Genomic DNA, 18,792 nt, shown 5'->3' on the forward strand with positions numbered 1-18,792 from the left:
TACCTTAAAGCGGATGACATCTTCCATGCGTGCTGTCTTTCCATCTGCCACACAAGACTGGAAGAAGGAGGGCGCAACCGACACGCCTAAAGCCTCTGAAGTCATTCCTGTCTGTGCTCTACTTGCATTCATGGCTATTACTCTGCAAGATGTATACAACTCTATCACTAACAATACTTATACGTACTACAAGATCAATATCTATTTGTGCTATCATGAGAATTCATGGCTCTTACTCCTAGAGGACTTAGAAGGAATACAATTAAGATCCATGATTATTACTCTAAGACACTCAGGCCTATCAGCAACATCATCAATCACAAGGACTACACATATTTAGGAAATAGATTCATTAATGGCAAAAAAAAACCCTAATATTAACCTGTCATTGCAAAAGTTGATCACTTAAACTCATAAAAAATTCAGGTGATTTAAGGGAAAAAATGGTAAAATATTTGACAAAAAATTATTGTGACCATCTCTCTGAAAGATTTTTTTTACTTACTTATTTATTTTCATTTATTTATTTATTATTTTTTTTTTTTTTTGGTATTCATTGTCAAGCCCTACCTTTTCTCTCTTTCTCAGGCTAATTGTTTCAATTTTACAATTCTACCAGAAAGTCTGTCTAAGAAGTCCATTTATAACTCGAGAGCTAAACTAACACACTATTCAGACCTCACCATTAGTCTGTTGGGAAGCTAACTGTTATACTACAAAGGAGATACAAGTTTGTGATTGCCTGGCATCTCATCTAAGAGTACCAAAGTAAAAGCTCAAGTGTTAATTCTTAGTATGAGTTTTCACCTGCCCTAAGGGATACAAATCTCTGATTCTCTATAGATCACCTGAATGTACCAAGAAGAAAGGTGTGCCTGTTTAGTGGAGTAAGAATTTCTACTCAATGGGCTGCAAGTTTCTAGTGCCCTGGCATCTCATTTGAATGTACCAAAATCAGGTTTTAATTCTAGATAGTTAATTTCAAGGTGTGAGTAAGCCTCCTACTGCTTAATGGGGCTATGAGTTTTTGATTTCCTGATATCTCACCTGAATGTACCAAAGAGAAGGACCAGAAGGTGTTGGGTGACAGGGGGCAAGGAGGTGATGAGGCGGTGGATGTGGTCCCGCTGAAGCTCTGTGTCCTGGTACTGGATGATGGAGAACAGCTGCTGCTCACCATCGCGGCCAAAAATACCCCCAGGGAGTTTTCGGAGAAATTTTTTAAGGACGGACGCAATAGTATACACTGAGAAGTTGTCTGTTGGAGGGAAAGTAAGAATGTGATTGCCAGTAATACAAATTTCTTAACAAAAGCTCATCTACCATCTGTATCATCAGAATTCACATCCTACTATTATTTCTTAGAGACTAACAGCTTTTCCACATACCAATGTACGTAATTCAAAAGCTAATGCAGGATATTTAATTCTGATACATATCCACAACAAACTTTTTTTGCTTCTCATTTAACAAAAACCTGAAGTGTTGATGAATATGAATTTGCTCAAAGCCCACTCCTAGTGCAGTGCAGAAGGCCTGGCAAATTTTCACCAAAAAAGAATGACAAAAGAATGGCCAAGAAAGCATAGCTGCTCCATCTTTCCCCTAACACAACCCTAAACAGACCCATGGAGAGTACTAGAGAATCCTGGGTAAATGTTGTTGCTGTGTGATACTGTGCCATTCAAGTCTGGATGGTAACCTTATATCTATAGTTCCCTGACTTCCATGCTCGTCACATGGCATTATCATTGTCTGAACCGCCTGCTTCGACTGGTATCCGAGACAAATCCTGCCAATCCCTCCATCACCTTCCCACTTACTCTTCCTGACCGAATTGTGTGTCACATATGAGTTAAATCTGACAGGATGGTTCACAGTTGCCAATTCATACATTTGCAATGATAGTGATGAATGTAGAAGTGGAGGATATTTTATGAATATTTATCTCATTGGGTGATCTATTAATGCTTCAGATAAAATCGCCAAAATATAAATACATAAACAGAGATAAGCTCTCAGTGACAAATTCAAGTTTTCCCCATCAAACAAGGTTAGTATAGTATGTTGCTGATGGACAAATTTTACAAAAAAATTTCTTTAAGCTGCTATATTTATCAGGTCTAGGAATGTGAGAAAAGGAAATAAAAGAGAAGAAATAAAAAATAAAATAGAAAGTATAGACTCAAAAATTAAATATAATCATAGCAACATGGAGGGAGTAAAAGAGAGCAAATGATGGATGTGGAACAAATAGTCAGGAGGGAAGTTCTGGCAAGGAGGAAGAGGAGCTGACAAAGGGAACCTATGGAGATCAGGGTGTTGTGCAGTCTGGGAAGGACATGATCCACACCATAAGAATATGACCTCACTTTCCAAAATGCACACTTTTAATGCAGTCCAGATCAATTTTTTTTTTTTTTTCAAACTATTAATCTTTTCTGTTAAACAGCCTTTTTCTTTTTCCGTTTCAGTTTTTTCCCAGTCCAGTGTTCCTCTTACATAAAAGAAGAACATACAGCCAACTCTCAAGTAACACAAGTTTGAATAATGCAATTTATTTGATTTAATGCAAGTTAACTCAACTCAATGACTTTACATGCACCCACAGTGCTTATGGTCTCTGAACTATCACTCAGTACCACAGAGTCAAGGTGATCCTTATGGCATGATCATATATGAATACAAAGATATGATATCCATTATAGCAAGCAATAGAGGGACAGAAACACAAATACTGTGATGAAAGCAACACAAGAAGCTAAAGGGGGTCACAATAAGCAGCAGCAGCCAATTGGCAGTGGCCACTTCTTCTTCTTCATCTTGTGACCCCCTTTAGCTTGTGTTGCTTTCACCACAATATTTGTGTTTCCATCCCTCTATTGCCTGCTATAATGGATATCACATCTTTTTATTCCTATACGATCATGCCATGAGGATCACCTTGACTCTGTGGTACGGAGTGATAGTTCAGAGATGATCAGCTATTCCTTGTCAGTCCTCACTCCTCAGTCTGGAGCTAACCTGCACTGTGAATGGATAATTTTTCTGCATTTTCACCTTGTGTCCTATACTATGGCATGCAAGCATCCCTCACGGGAAAGTAACTCCAAGAAATCAAGAAAGACTGTAACCAATGAAAAGAAGTTGGAAGTGTTAAATTGCTATGCTACAGAAGACCTCGGTGACTGCCCAAGCGACGGGACTGAGGCAGAGCACACTGCGTACCATCAGAGCAAACAAAATGAGAATGAGTGTTTTTATTGTTTCCATGACCCAGCAATGTATTAATATTTTTTTAGTTTTGAGTAACAAAATCCTGAAAATATGCAGACTTTCCCAGTGGCCAGGAATGTAACTTCCCCTATTACCATTTTTTCCTATGGGTAAACTATGTTTGAATAACGTGATTTTGAATAACATCTTCAGGAATACAACCCTCACACTAAGCGAGAGTTAATGGTGTTGATGAAAGGAAATCATAATCTAAGACCTTCCTCTAGGGCTCTGTGCAGGCAGCCTCCTACCTCTGAGTACAGTGAGGCAGACTGGCCACAGTCTCCCCTCCCAACTCATGCCTCTCCTCTTCCTCCTGTGTACATCAATTAGCTACATTAATGATCATCACAAACAACTAGTACTCTCCACAAAAGGTAAATGTTGGGGTTATATTTTAAAAGCAAAAGGGATATTACACCAAGAACAAATATGAAATCAATTACATAAAATAACTTGAGAGTAGAGAATACCAAGTGCTGAACACAGTATGTAGTAGGAAAAGTTTAAAGGGAATAAGATAAAATTAAAAGTAAAAGGCATATATAAAGTTCAGAAATTAAGGATGCAATTTCACTTGTTCCAAAAAATACTCAATCAAGCCACAAGAAAACTGATTTCATACCAACCAAGAGAAAAGGAGTAAAAAAAATAATAACTGGCAGAAAAGTTGGATAGTAAAACCAAGTAGAGAAAAATCAGATTTATGAAACCAAATACATGTGACACAAGAAAAATACAGGTAAAAAGGAGGGAATTACAGGTTGCCATCTTCTCCAACCAGGATGGGAAAAAATAGTTGTTACTGAGACACACAAAGGAAGACAAAAGATTGATGAAGGAAAACTGAAAAATATTTAACCCTCTTTCCTTCAGAACTAACAGAAATCTACAGTACTTCCTGACACTATGATATAGCGCAATATTCAGCTACTCTTTTCTTTAGCTTATTCTTTGCTAATAATAAAAAACAGGACTTTTTCATCTAATTTTCCATATATAAATTTTATATGGAAATATGCATGTAAATTTTTGCCAATTACTTCTAAAGTTATCTTCTATCCAGCTTATGTAATGCTTTCTCCAGAAATGTTCTCCATGAACATTTCTTGCTTTCTTGCTTTCTAGAAGTGTTCCAAATTATGAGTATCTCTTATCAATCTTTTCTTATGCCTTGTTTTCTCTCAAAGTGCCTCTCAGTGTGACGACTAACTCTCTAAATACTCCTATTACACCTATATGCAGAGACCTCACTTTATAGTCTCTTCTGTGTTTGAGCTCTTGTGTGTGTGTGTGTAATTCACCGCAGTCGCCTGCTGGTCACCCAGTCAGTCTTCCCCATTATGGAGCGAGCTCAGAGCTCATAGACCGATCTTCAGGTAGGACTGAGACCATATCACACACAACACACACCGGGAAAGCGAGGAGACAACCCCTCGAGTTACATCCCATACCTATTTACTGCTAGGTGAACAGGGGCCACACATTAAGAGGCTTGCCCATTTGCCTCGCCGTTTTCCGGGACTCGAACCCAGCCCTCTCGATTATGAGTCGAGCATGCTAACCATTACACTACACGGTGTGTGTGTGTGTGTGTGTGTGTGTGTGTGTGTGTGTGTGTGTGTGTGTGTGTGTGTGTGTGTGTGTGTGTGTGTGTGTGTGTGTGTGTGATTCAACTCAGTCGCCTGCTGGTCACCCAGCCAGTCTTCCCCATTACGGAGCGAGCTCAGAGCTCATAGACCGATCTTCGGGTAGGACTGAGACCACATAACACACTCCACACACCAGGAAAGCGAGGCCACAACCCCTCGAGTTACATCCCGTACCTATTTACTGCTAGGTGAACAAGCGCCACACATTAAAAGAAACTTGCCCATTTGCCTCGCCGCTTACCGGGATTCGAACCCGGCCCTCTCGATTGCGAGTCGAGTGTGCTAACCACTACACTACGCGGTGTGTGTGTGTGTGTGTGTGTGTGTGTGTGTGTGTGTGTGTGTGTGTGTGTGTGTGTGTGTGTGTGTGTGTGTGTGTGTGTGTGTGTGTAGGATGGATCAGGTGAGAACCCTGATCTGCAATCCACAAATAAATGAGATTGAAGTAAAGACACATACGATGTATAAAAGATTAGATGGTTTATTAAATCTTTACAGCCTTAAACAGCAGCCTTTCTAATCTATTCCTATTTCCTGCAGAGGATATGCAGGAAGTTATCTGATCATTCCATGCACATTATCTACTATAAATTTGAATGAAAACATGGCTACTTGAAAATAATACCTATCTTTTTAACTCAATCCTATTACACCAATATAAATACAGTGATCAACATAAAGCTTAGCAACATGATGTGATGCAATACACAAGTGAAACATACCAATGTTAACAAGCCGTCCATTCTGCAAGAAGTGTATCAGTTTCTTCATGGATCCCTGATGGCCTGGGGCACGAAAGACGTCCTTCTTGGTGGGCCCCTCTTTATTCAGCTTCAGGATGAGCACCAGCAGAGACCCAGGGATGTCATTCTTGCATACTTGCTCCAGTGGAACACCAAACTTCACCCTGAACAAGAAAGACCATTAATTATTGTGGTGAAATTGTCAGTAAAAATATATTTAAAACAAAAAAATGTCCTTCTTTTACACTTCAATCAACTAGCTATTCCAAGAAAAGTAACAGAACAAAATCCACAGAAGAGATGATGAACACTCTAAATAAGAGCAAGACACTTCTCTAATTCAGATAATTCCTTTGGCTCTTTGAGGAATGGCACTTCAATAGGCCTTCTATACATATAAATTTTGTTGCACTTGGCACCCCAAAAAAGACAAAATTAACTACAGTGGACCCAATGAGATAGCACGGTTATAACAAAATAAAAATGCATTTATGCACTGAAATCTTAATAACATTCAACTGGAAAAATGGAAGAAAATTGAAATATCGTATGCGAAAGAATATTCCCAGTCAGCGAGGTGTGAAAGGTTTTACATGGCAAATCTGGTAGCCTGCATTTAAACTATTTATCTTGTAATTCTGTCTTCCACGAAGTCCTCTACTATCCATGAATTATGAGGAGAAGACAAAGACCACATGCTGGGTTTGAACAGTTGATGGGTAGCTGGTATGTAGGGTGCATTCCACACAATGTTACCCCCGCATCCTCCCACGCCACCTCCATCCCATTCTTCACTTGGAACAGTCTATCAGAGATATTGTAGATATTTTTCATAGAAAAAATTAAGTCTTAAGTAGGTAAAAGGAGGAGAGAGGCCACAGAGCCCAGTAAGAGATTTCCTGTGAGCTTTCGTAAGTCATGAACGACATCATAACCTCGGTATGCTGCACTGCAGAAATCTCCATAATCTTCCAGAAGCTTCTGAAGCATGTTTTAGAATGCAAGCTGCCGTTAAATGGGAGAAGAATTGAAAAAAATTGCATCACCATGCTCCATATTTGTTATATAATGTAAGCAGATGAAAAACAACTCCACTAGAGATTTGTGTAATTTGATCAAGGTGTGAATCATGGATTCTTGATGGTGCAATCAAGATGTGAAATATCAAGATGAGATTGATAGAGATTCATGACTTTACTAGAGCTGGGCACAACTTTAATTTTTTCAGATATGACTTTGACTGCACCTATGCTGCCAGATCTGGTGCAACTGCAGCTTTGCGACTACTTTTGACCCCACCAAGTATGACTTGCGACTTTGGGACACTTTTTTTCCTGGTGTGACTCTGCTAAATTACAAAGTAAACTTTAATACGATAATAAATGGGCTTTTATAAGGCAAAGAAACATATATTTATCTTTTACTTCCTTATTTCTTCTTTTTTAAACACAGCCTTAACTAATATCTATAGGTCATCCTCTTCCTCTTACATGTCCTTGTCCATTTTCTCCAGCCACAACAATTTCTTAAACTAAAATTTTTGTTGTTCAAAGTCACTGCAAAAGTAACAGAAAATTGGCAGTGCAACTTTGCCTAGACTGACCTTTTCAAAATATTTGCAACTTTAAACTCTGGAAGTTCAAAAATAATGGTGCAGTAAAGTTGCAACTCAGTGTTGCAGCACCCAGCTCTGGATTTTACTGTAGTATAAATGTGCTCATCTTGATGTCTTTTTTTCTTCTTTTTTTTATGGAACTTATTGTTATCTTCCGTTTTTAACCAATTATCTTTTTCCTTTACATTATTCACTTCAAATAATGCACATTTACAATTATGGATACGTACTACATTGAAACAGTACAGTCAACTCTCGATTAAGGTGAGGGTTATGTTCCTGGATACATTGCATTATTCAAAATCACGTTATTCAAACATAATTTTCCCATAGAACCCAATGGTAATAGAGGCGGAGGGTTACATTCTGGCCATTGAGAAAGTCTGCCTATTTTGGGGATTTTGTTACTCAAACCTTAAAAAAATATTAATACATCACTTGGTCAAACAAACATTAAGAACATTTCATTAGTTCTGATGGTAATAGAGGCGGAGGGTTACATTCTGGCCATTGAGAAAGTCTGCCTATTTTGGGGATTTTGTTACTCAAACCTTAAAAAAATATTAATACATCACTTGGTCAAACAAACATTAAGAACATTTCATTAGTTCTGATGGTACACAACGTGCTCTCCCTCAGTCCCGTCGCATGGTCAATCACCGAGGATTTTTTCTTATCAAGCATAATGGTCTAACACTTCTAACTTCTTTTCAATGGTCACAGTCTTCCTCGATTTCTTGGAATGACTTTTATGTGAGGAGATTAAAGGATGCTTAGATGCCATAGTAGTATAGGACACTAGGTGAAAACACAGAGAAATAATTCACTCAGTGCAGGTTAGCTCCATACTGAGGAATGAGGTCTCATATATATATATATATATATATATATATATATATATATATATATATATATATATATATATATATATATATATATAAACAGGCAACCCCCACTGAACGAAGGGGTTACATTCCTAAAAACCCTTCGTTACGCGAAACTTCGTTAAACGAACCGATTATAACAAGTTTAACCCGACTTGAACTTCCATTGAGAGTAAACATCATAGTACAGTGAAAGGTTTAATGAAAGTAAAAATTATGAAGTTAAACATTTAGGCAGTTTAATTTAATGTACACTAATGCATGTATGTACGTAACTTTATAATGTTGATGATCTTAAATTTATGAAGGGAGGGAGAGTGAAACGGGAAAGACACTAACCAGCAACCTGTGGAATGTAAACAAAGGGCGCATCATTGTATCACATATAAAACTTATGTACCACATTTCCACAAGGCTTTCCATTTTATCCATTGTAGAGTCACAAGTTCAGGTGGTTCTTTTAGCTTGCAAGGAAGATACGGTCTCACCAGCCTTCTTAATAGAGTCAGCTGACTTGAAAATAGTAGCAACAGTAGATGGAGTAAAGATGGTGGTGAGCAATGCTATTAGTTTTCTCGCCTCTCTCGTATCTGTGAATAATATCCAGCTTCACTTCGAGAGTAAGAGACTTCCTGGTCTTCTTAGCAACGCTAGGCGACATTGCAGGGCATTTTGGTGATAAGTTGAGCAAGGGAAGACGAGCTGCTGCTGACACTGTTATTGTTTTGAACAGGGGGAGTGAGTGGTGCGCGTGTTGTCCACGAGAGGCGCTGGTGTATTCAAAAGCCTGTCAGCTTGCGTGATACGGCAGGGCTTTCAAACTTGGAAAAAATTACCTGGATAAAACTTCCTTAAAGCGAGTTTGGTGTTCGTTAAACGAGCAGATGGTAGTAAAATTAAACCTTCGTTGTAGCGAAATTTCGTTGTGTGAACCTTCGTTAAGCGGGGTTGCCTGTATATATATACATATATATATATACAGGCAAACCCCGTTTAACGAAGGGGTTACATTCCTAAAAAACACTTCACTAAGCGAAATTTCGTTAAGCGAACTGATTATAACAAGTTTAACCCCTGACTTGAACACCACTGAGAGTAAGCAAAGCAAGAGGGCATCATAGTACGGTGAAAGGTTTAATGAAAATAAAAATTATGAAGTTTAACATTTAGGCAGTTAAATTTAATTTAAGTCATTATAATGTACAGGTGTCCCTCGGTTAACGATCGACTACTTAACGATATTTCGCTCATACGATCCCTCCAAATTAATCCCTATTTTTTGGTTAACGATCGCCAAAATTCGGTTAACGATCGGATTGACCAATCGCAATCGCGATCGCAATCGCGATCGCAGCGCCTCCATCCACCCGCGGCCCGTGCAGTAAACACACCACAGTCTTTCCCGCTGTTTTGATTGTGCAACAACAACTCTATCACGCTCGCTCTAAACTTCTTTTTGTGCTTATTTGTGATCAAGTGAACTTAGTGATGGCTTCCAAGCGACCCAACGATTGTTCTCCACCGGGAGATAAGGCTAAAAATCGAGAAAGAGCATTGGCCTTGATATTAAGTTGAACATTGTGACTCGTCATGAGGGTGGTGAAGGGGTAAACTCTATTGCTCGTGCCCTTGGTTTATCTCAATCAACTGTATCAACAGTTCTCCAGAAAAAGTACAAGTGAAGCAGCAGGCCAACCAAGTCACAAACCTGCACAAACACACAACAACTCGTAACAGGGAACCGATTATGGAAAAATTGGAACGTTTGCTGAGGCTATGGATTGAAGACCACACACACCGCCGCATGCCTCTTTCTACCCAACTCGTTACTACTAAGGCACTGAGCCTGTGGGAGGACCTGAAACCAGAATTCAACATAGGCGAGACAGTGTCCTTCAAGGCCAGTAAGGGGTGGTTTGAACGTTTCAAACATCGTGGGAGTCTACACAACCTCAAGGTTAGTGGGGAGGCAGCGAGTTCGGATCAACCGCTGCAAACGCCTTCAAGCCTTTGCTTAAAGAGCGCATCGAGGAAGGAGGTTATTCAGCCAAGCAGGTTCTAAACTTTGACGAGACAGGCCTGTATTGGAAGAAGATGTCATCGAGAACGTTTATAGCAAAGGAGGAGAAGTCGGCACCAGGATTCAAGGCATCTAAAGACAGGTTAACATTATTGGTGGGGGGGAATGCCGCTGGTGATCTTAAGCTTAAACCATGCCTTATTTACCATTCCCAAAACCCAAGAGCTCTGTCTGGCTATATTAAGGAATATTTGCCCGTAGTATGGAAGGCAAACAAAAGGGTGGATGACGACTGTTATCATGCAAAGTTACGTGACAGGATACCTCTCCAAATTCCTAAAAGAATATGCTGCCCAAAACAACATTGCTAACAGATTTCTCTTGCTGTGTGACAACGCCCCAGCCACCCAGAGAGCATGAATGACTGGGCAGATAATATTGAGGTCATGTTTATGCCCCCAAACACAACTGCCCTCATCCAGCCGATGGACCAAGGAGTCATCGCTACTTTCAAGGCCTATTACCAGCGGCGCACCATGAAACAGCTGTTGGCCTGCATTGACACCCCTGACAAGCCGACCATGAAACAATTTTGGAAGGATTATAACATTAAAAAGGGGATCGACAACATCGACGAGTCATGGAAGGAGGTGTCCAAGTCGGCAATGAATGGATGTTGGCGTAATTTGTGGCCTGAGTGCGTGGAACGTAAACAGGAAGTCCCTGTCGATGTTACAGCAGTAAGGAAAGACATCGCTCATATCTCCCATAAGGCAGGCTTCAATGAGGTGGACGAGAATGACGACAAGAACTGCTGGACAGTCATTCTGAGCCTCTCTCCAACGACGACCTCATGGAGTTGGAGAAACAAAATACTTTGGAGGAAATGGAGGAGGACAAGGAGCCTGAAAGAACCCTCTCCGTCAAGATTTTCGAGGAGATTTTTAATCATATTAACCAGGCCATACATCTTCTCCAGGAGAATGACCCCAACCCAAACCGAAGTAATGGCGTGACTAATGCTATAGAAAATGACATGAAAGTGTATAAAGAACTATTTGAGGCAAAGAAAAGGATGGCAAAACAGACAGTCATCTCATCTTTCTTCAAACCACTCACCGCCCAAGCAACCCCATCCACATCCCAAGCAACCCCATCTACCGATCAAGCAACTCCATCCACCTCCCAAGCTACCCCATCCACCTCAAAAGCAATCCCATCTACTTCCATAGGAGTCATCTCGTCGTACTTCAAAGTTCGTCCTGCTACCTCGAAAAAAACTCCACCCACTTCCAAAACAACTCCATCCACCTCCAAAACAACTCCACCCACATCCAATCTATCCTTCACATCCACCGTAACCTTGAGTGACGATGAGGAGAGCCTGGATGACCCACCCCCACTGGAAAACGTATTCTCTCAAGAATTTGAAGGGTTTGAAGCAGCTGACCGAGTTTGGGTCGGTGTGGGCATGATGAGATTTAATCCTCCAAGGCCCTGTGTCCCTCGGGGCACAAAACAACACACTACGCATATCACATCCACTCCTCAAGGTAAGTACTACCAATTCTAAAGGTGTAAATAACAACTAACAACATAGAAAGTGTCGTTTATTTACGCATCGCGAAATACATGTATGTAGTTGATAATTTCAAATCCCTCAGTTAGCGATCGTTTCGGTTAGCGATCTGTTTTTGGGAAACGTAACCCTATCGTTAACCAAGGGATACCTGTACACTAATGTATGTATGTACGTAGCTTTATAATGTGGATGATCTTAAATTTATGAAGGGAGGGAGAGTGAAATGGGAAAGACAACCTGTGGAATGTAAACAAAGGGCGCATCATTGTACCGCATACAAAACTTATGTACCACATTTCCACAAGGCTTTCTATTTTATCCACTGTAGAGTCACGAGTTCAGGTGGTTCTTTTAGCTTGCAAGGAAGATACAGTCTTACCAGCCTTCTTAATAGTCTGCTGACTTGAAAATAGTAGAGACAGTAGATGGAGTCAAGATGGTGGCCAGCAATGCTATAGTTTTCTCGCCTCTCTCGTGTCTGTGAATAATATCCAGCTTCACTTCGAGAGTAAGAGACTTCCTGGTCTTCTTAGGAATGCTAAGCCACATTGCAAGGGGTTTGGTGGGAAGTTGAGCGAGTGAAGACAAGCTGCTGCTGACACTGTTATGGGAGTGAGTGGTGCATGTTGTCCACCAGAGGCTTGATCTTAATCTTGATCTTGATTCTACAGGTGTCCCAGGATTTCTCCTGAGGCAGGCCTTAGTATTTGCAGCTGCTAGTGTATTCAAAAGCTTGTCGGCTTGCGTGATACGGCGGGGCTTTCAAACTTGGAAAAAATTACCTAGATAAAACTTTGTTAAAGCGAGTTTGGTATTCGTTAAATGAGCAGATGGTAGTAAAATGAAACCTTCGTTGTAGTGAAATTTCGTTGTGTGAACCTTCATTAACCTTTTCTTTCCGGTGCTTAAGCTATTTTCCCGTTTGCTATGACGGCTAAAAATGGTAAGCCTAGAAATTGTCAGAAAACTGTTTGAATACTAATAATTATTTTCTCTTTGTTATTATGAATACAATGATGTACTTTGTAGCTCGATGTGACCTCTGAAAGTTCAGTTTATGCCTTATCAAAGATTCCTCCTCCTCCCGCTGTGTGATCCGTCTTCCAGAAACAGCCCGGAGAGCGATGACACCGCACGAACACACACACACTCTCTCTCTCTCATCTTGGATGGGAAATTGTACACTTCCAGTGAGAGAGAGAGAGAGAGAGAGAGAGAGAGAGAGAGAGAGAGAGAGAGAGAGAGATTTCATTCCTTTTCATATCAAGTTTCAGGCAAATAACATTATCTCTCTCTCTCTCTCTCTCTCTCTCTCTCTCACACACAAACGCACACGCACACGAAATGGGGAAGACTGGCTGGGTGACCAGCAGGCAACCGAGGCAAATAACATTCTCTCTCTCTCTCTCTCTCTCTCTCTCTCTCTCTCTCTCTCTCACACACACACACACACACACGCACACGTAATGGGGAAGACTGGCTGGGTGACCAGTAGGCGACCGAGGTGAATTACACACGCTTTCATGCGCCAACCTGTTAGTTGATCTCTCTCTCTCTCTCTCTCTCTCTCTCTCTCTCTCTCTCTCTCTCTGACAAGTTACCTTCTACCATTTTATTATAAAATCGAAGATAATGAAAATATTAACATGAAAGAATGATAGGTAATATTTTTTTTTCACTTTCCGAGTCCTCACTTATGACTTCACTTTCTTCAGTTTCTTCTTCTAAATATTTCTGTCACTGTCTTCAAACTCAGAAGCACTGCTAAATACATATGTTCTGTCCTGCTCCATGTTATGATCTGAGATCCTTCGCTCTTATCAGGATGTCTCTTCGCACTTATCATGGTGCTTTCCACCCAGCGGGTCGCTGGGGTTGCCAAGTGTCGCCCGGAGAAAGGGAAAATAGCTTAGTTACCGCTAAATTTCCAGAGCTATAGTGACAACACTACATGTGGAAACATGCCAGGCACTTCCACTCACCATCTGACTCAAGAAACAGCGCTTGGAGCTCAAAATTGAGGCGCGAAAATTCTTGATTACGGGTATGATCACCGTCGCTACGGACGCATTGATACAATCATATATATACAATTGCCGGAAGGAAAGGGTTAACTGTATATATATATATATATATATATATATATATATATATATATATATATATATATATATACAGGCAACCCCCGTTTAACGAAGGTTCACACAACGAAATTTCGCTACAACAAAGGTTTCATTTTACTACCATCTGCTCGTTTAACGAACACCAAACTCGCTTTAACGAAGTTTTATCCAGGTAATTTTTTTCCAAATTTGAAAGCCCCACCATATCACGCAAGCTGACAGGCTTTTGAATACACCAGGAGCTGCTGGTACTAAGGCCTGCCTCAGGAAAATCCTGGGACACCTATAGAATAAAGATCAAGATCAAGATCAAGCCTCTCGTGGACAACACGCAACACTCACTCCCAGTCAAAACATAACAGCCTCAGCAGCAGCTTGTCTTCCCTAGCTCAACTTACCACCAAAACGCCCTGCAATTGGCCTAGTGTTCGTAAGAAGACCAGGAAGTCTCTTACTCTCCAAATGAAGCTAGATATTATTCACAGACATGAGAGAGGCCAGAAAACTATAGCAGTGCTGGCCACTATCTTGACTCCATATTATACTGTCTCTATTTTCAAGTCAGCAGACTCTATTAAGGAGGCTGGTGAGACCGTATCTTCCTTGCAAGCTAAAAGAACCACCTGAACTCTTGACTCTACAATGGATAAAATGGAAAGCCTTGTGGAAATGTGGTACATAAGTTTTGTATGCAGTACAATGATGTGCACTTTGTTTACATTCCACAGGTTGCTGGTTAGTGTCTTTCCCATTTCACTCTTCCTCCCTTCATAAAGTTAAGATCATCAACATTATAAAGTTACATACATACATACATTAGTGTACATTATAATGACTTAAATTAAACTACCTAAATGTTTAACTTCATAATTCTTACTTTCATTAAACCTTTTACTGTACTATGATGCACTCTCGCTTTCCTTACTCTCAATGGAAGTTCAAATCAGGGGTTAAACTTGTTATAATCGGTTCGCTTAACGAAGTTTCGCTTAACGAAGTGTTTTTTAGGAACGTAACCCCTTCGTTAAACAGGGGTTGCCTATATATATATATCCTATATATATATATATATATATATGTTATATGAAAACCTTACCGCATATCGAATTTACCGTATACCGAACCCATTATAACATGTAATAATAGGGAATGCGTTCCAGCACATCAAAAGTCACTCCCTACAGAAATGAAAATACATGAAAATAATCATTACAAAAAAAAAAAATTTAAAGTAAAGTACTGCGCAAAAGAAATAAACAGAAAATGTTTTTATTTGTCTTTCAGTTGCCATGTATTCTATCAGATGATGTCCTTCCCTAGGCTAAGGGCCAGTAGAGATTTCAGCCCTTACTTATCTTCCGCCGATTGGGCAGACAAGGATAAGACGTCGTCGTCTGCACTGTCGGAAGTAAATGCAGAAGGGCCAGCTGTAGCAGGATCAGCACGTTTCATTTGTTTGAAGAAAGAGGATATTGAGGAAGGGCCAGCTGTAGCAAGGTCGGCAGGTGTGATAGGGACAGCATGTCTGACTGGCTTGAAGAACATGTAAATGGAGGACTGTTTAGTTTTGTTTTTTCATCATAGATTTCTTGATAAATCTTGACACTTTTCTCTACATCATGAGCCCCTTTGCTACTCCTGGCGGGATTTGGGTCACGTTCCTTCAGGGTTTCCAGAGCTTTTTTCGATACCACCGAGACATTCTCTAAGAGTTTTGATGTCCAGGCCATGCACAGGTTCTTCTTCCTCGTCTCCCTCTTTTTCGCCTCCTGTGATGCCTTGTCTAGCTTTTTAAATTCATCATTTGAGAGATTCAGCATGGCTTTCCAAAAGATCTTGAACATCATCATCATCAACTTCCATCAAAGCCACCCCTATGGCACAGATTTACTAAGTCATTTCTGATCGCACCGATGTCGTCTTCAGCAAAGCCTGGTAAGTCATGCGTGCATTCTGGCCATACTTTATTCCACGCCAAGTTCATGGTAGATGTCTTCACTTTGTCCCAAGATGACTTAATGCTATCTAAGGCGTGCTTGATGTTATACAACTTCCACCATTCACTGACAGTGGGCTTGCCAGGCCCATCTGTGCCCTTTATCGGTTGCTGCATGGTTCGCCGCTGGTAGTAGGCTTTTAGTGTTTGCCATGATTATTATGAATATATTTGTGCTTACAATAGACCCTTTAATATTCCATTTATTCATCTATTTAGTAATGCATGTAAGTAATATGTAATGCAGTTAAAAAAGGGGGGTAGGGGAAGAAATAAGAGGCTCCAAGGGTGGTCAAGTCAAAGTCAGTACTGCGAGTGGCGGGAGGTGTGGCGTGGATGACGTCATCACCCCTGCTTCCCCGCGCTGGGCCCTCTCTGATGAGATGGGCGGATAACATATGTGAATTTTTCTTACCATATATCGAATCGAGAGTAATAATTTCCAAATACTGTAACTGTGAATTTACCGGATAAAGAACTACCGTATAACGAGGACTTACTGTATATATATATATATATATATATATATATATATATATATATATATATATATATATATATATATATATATATATATATATAGTCAAAACTCAACACGACAGTTACGTTCCTGAGCTCGTCGTGGACGGCGAGATTCGTGTTGGGCGAATAATAGGCCCTATGGGAAAATAAGGGTTACGTTCCCAGATACTCCCAAAAAAACACTTTTTTTTACCAAAAAGACTGAAAAAAAAACAATAAATGAAGTACCAAACACACATTTTATTTAACTACAGTACTATAGTCTGTTCACTTTAGTCTGAGCCGTGAAGCCGAGCCTCATTTGTAAGGAGGCCGCTGATAGGCTGGCCCCCTCTCTCACTCACCTTGTGTTGAAAGGCTGCGTCATGAATGCTTTGTGGTACATGCTTTTGTTTTATTCGTTATATCTCATTTTATACACATAACAGACAGTTTCTGTTGGTACCGTTACACTGAACAGTAAATGCAGAAGCTTTGATACTCGGGAAAAAACAATTAATAAGCAACTATAAAGAAGTTTTAGTGAGTTGAAGTGGAAAACTTTTCGCCACATCTTTATAACACGGTTTACTTATCATCATATCCTTTGGATATATTTAAAGGAATGCTGTTATAAATGATTGCATTTCATAAAAGAATGTCTCCTGAACGGTATGCAACTTCCAAATTATAGTTAAAAGATAATGTAAGCGAATTACATAATTATTTATGAGACGTCAGTCACGGTGACGGGCAAGTGACAGTGGGCAGCACGACACGATACTGTATCCACGAGGTGAGGATGGAGGTAAGGCGAGTGCTGATTGGCTGGCACACTTTCTGCTCACTGTGTTGAGAGGCTGTGTACTAACTGCTCTCGTGGTACATGTTTATGTTTTATTCCTTATATCTTGTCTCATGCACATGACAGATAATTTCTGTTGGTATCTTTAGCCTGAGCAGTGAATGCAGAACTTTCGATACTCAAGGAAAAAATAGCAATATGCAACAATAAAGAAGTTTTGACGAGTTGAAGTGAAGGCTGCATTGCAATAACTTTATAACAGTTTATTTATCATCATTTTCTGTGTATATATTATAAGGAATGCTGCTTTAAACTATTGCATTTCATCGAGGGATGTCTCCTGAAGGTAATGCAACTATCAAATTATAGTTAGAAGATAATGTAAGCAAAATAGAGAATTATTTATGGGAAAGTACGACTCGCGAGGAAGGGCACGGCGGAGTGCCGCCAGGGAAGACACTGCTGGTTCACCTTGATCCAGTTACAACTGGATTACGCTCCCACCGCGACCACTCCGCCGCGCCCTTCCTCGCATATTGGGCCACCGGTTTACCACTACTTTTATGATGTCATATGAGTCATTGAAAGTTAGAGGAGCTACGTACAAATTCTCTCACATTCTCGCATTTATGTTCACAAAACAACATTTCTATTAGCTTTTAACAAACCTTGCCCCCAAGAAAGGATTGTTTTGTAATGCATAAAGTGAAATCTTACATGGAATACCAAAAAATAAAGCAGAGATAAGATGAGCCACAGACGCGCGGAGACTGCAGCCACTCGGCCACTTCTTCTTCTTCTTGTGACCCTTTGCTTGCGTGTTACTTTCATCATGATGTTTATGCCACTCCTCTCTTGCCTGCTATAATGGATATCATATCTTAGTATTCATATACGCTCATGCCACGAGGATAACCTCGACTCGTGGCACTGGTGATAGTGAATTAATGAAATACCGCGGTATTTCATTAATACACCGCCACCAGTGCCACGGAGTCGAGGTTATCCTCGTGGCATGAGCGTATATGAATACTAAGATATGATATCCATTATAGCAGGCAATAGAGGAGTGGAAACAAATATCATGGGAAAAGACAACACGCAGGCTAAAAGGGTCACAAGAAGAAGAAGCAGCGGCCGAGTCACCGCGAGTCTCCTGCTTCGTCTGTGGCTCATCTTATCTCTGCTTTATTTTTTGGTAATCCATGTAAAATTTCATTTTATGCATTACAAAACAATCCTTTCTTGGGGGCAAGGTTTGTAAAAAGCTAATAGAAATGTTTTGTGAACATAAATGCAAGAATGTGAGAGAATTTGTACGTAGCTCCTATAACTTTCAATGACTCATATGACATCATAAAAGTAGTGGTATATACGAGGGGAAGTCAAAAAGTTCTGCAATTTGAGTATTTATTTCAAAGGAATGAAAGTTACAGCCACATCATTTTTCGATGTAATTACCCTTGACTTGAATACACTTGCTCCACTCTTCTCGAAAACTCTGGATTCCTGCTAGCCAGAAGGACTTCAACTGCTCCTCCAACCACGTCGTCACAGCCTCCTTTACCTCATCATCATCGTGGAACCTCCGCCCC

The 18,792-nt window shown here is 40.2% G+C and overlaps 1 protein-coding gene across 8 annotated transcripts in view; it reads right to left on the reverse strand.

Annotated features, from left to right (window-relative positions):
• Window positions 1-18,792, reverse strand: part of LOC123498661 (rho GTPase-activating protein 20-like) — a 190,534-nt gene that overhangs the window by 117,345 nt on the left and 54,397 nt on the right. For all 8 annotated transcript variants that reach the window (XM_045245983.1, XM_045245979.1, XM_045245980.1 and 5 more), the window contains 3 exons: window positions 5,651-5,835; window positions 1,048-1,258; window positions 4-142 (listed from right to left, as the gene is read on the reverse strand). In XM_045245983.1, coding sequence (XP_045101918.1) covers window positions 4-142; window positions 1,048-1,258; window positions 5,651-5,835 — 535 coding nt within the window. The remainder of the gene's footprint in view (window positions 1-3; window positions 143-1,047; window positions 1,259-5,650; window positions 5,836-18,792) is intronic.

This window comes from Portunus trituberculatus, chromosome 48, assembly GCF_017591435.1.
Source record: "Portunus trituberculatus isolate SZX2019 chromosome 48, ASM1759143v1, whole genome shotgun sequence".
Classification (NCBI taxonomy): Eukaryota; Metazoa; Arthropoda; class Malacostraca; order Decapoda; family Portunidae; genus Portunus; species Portunus trituberculatus.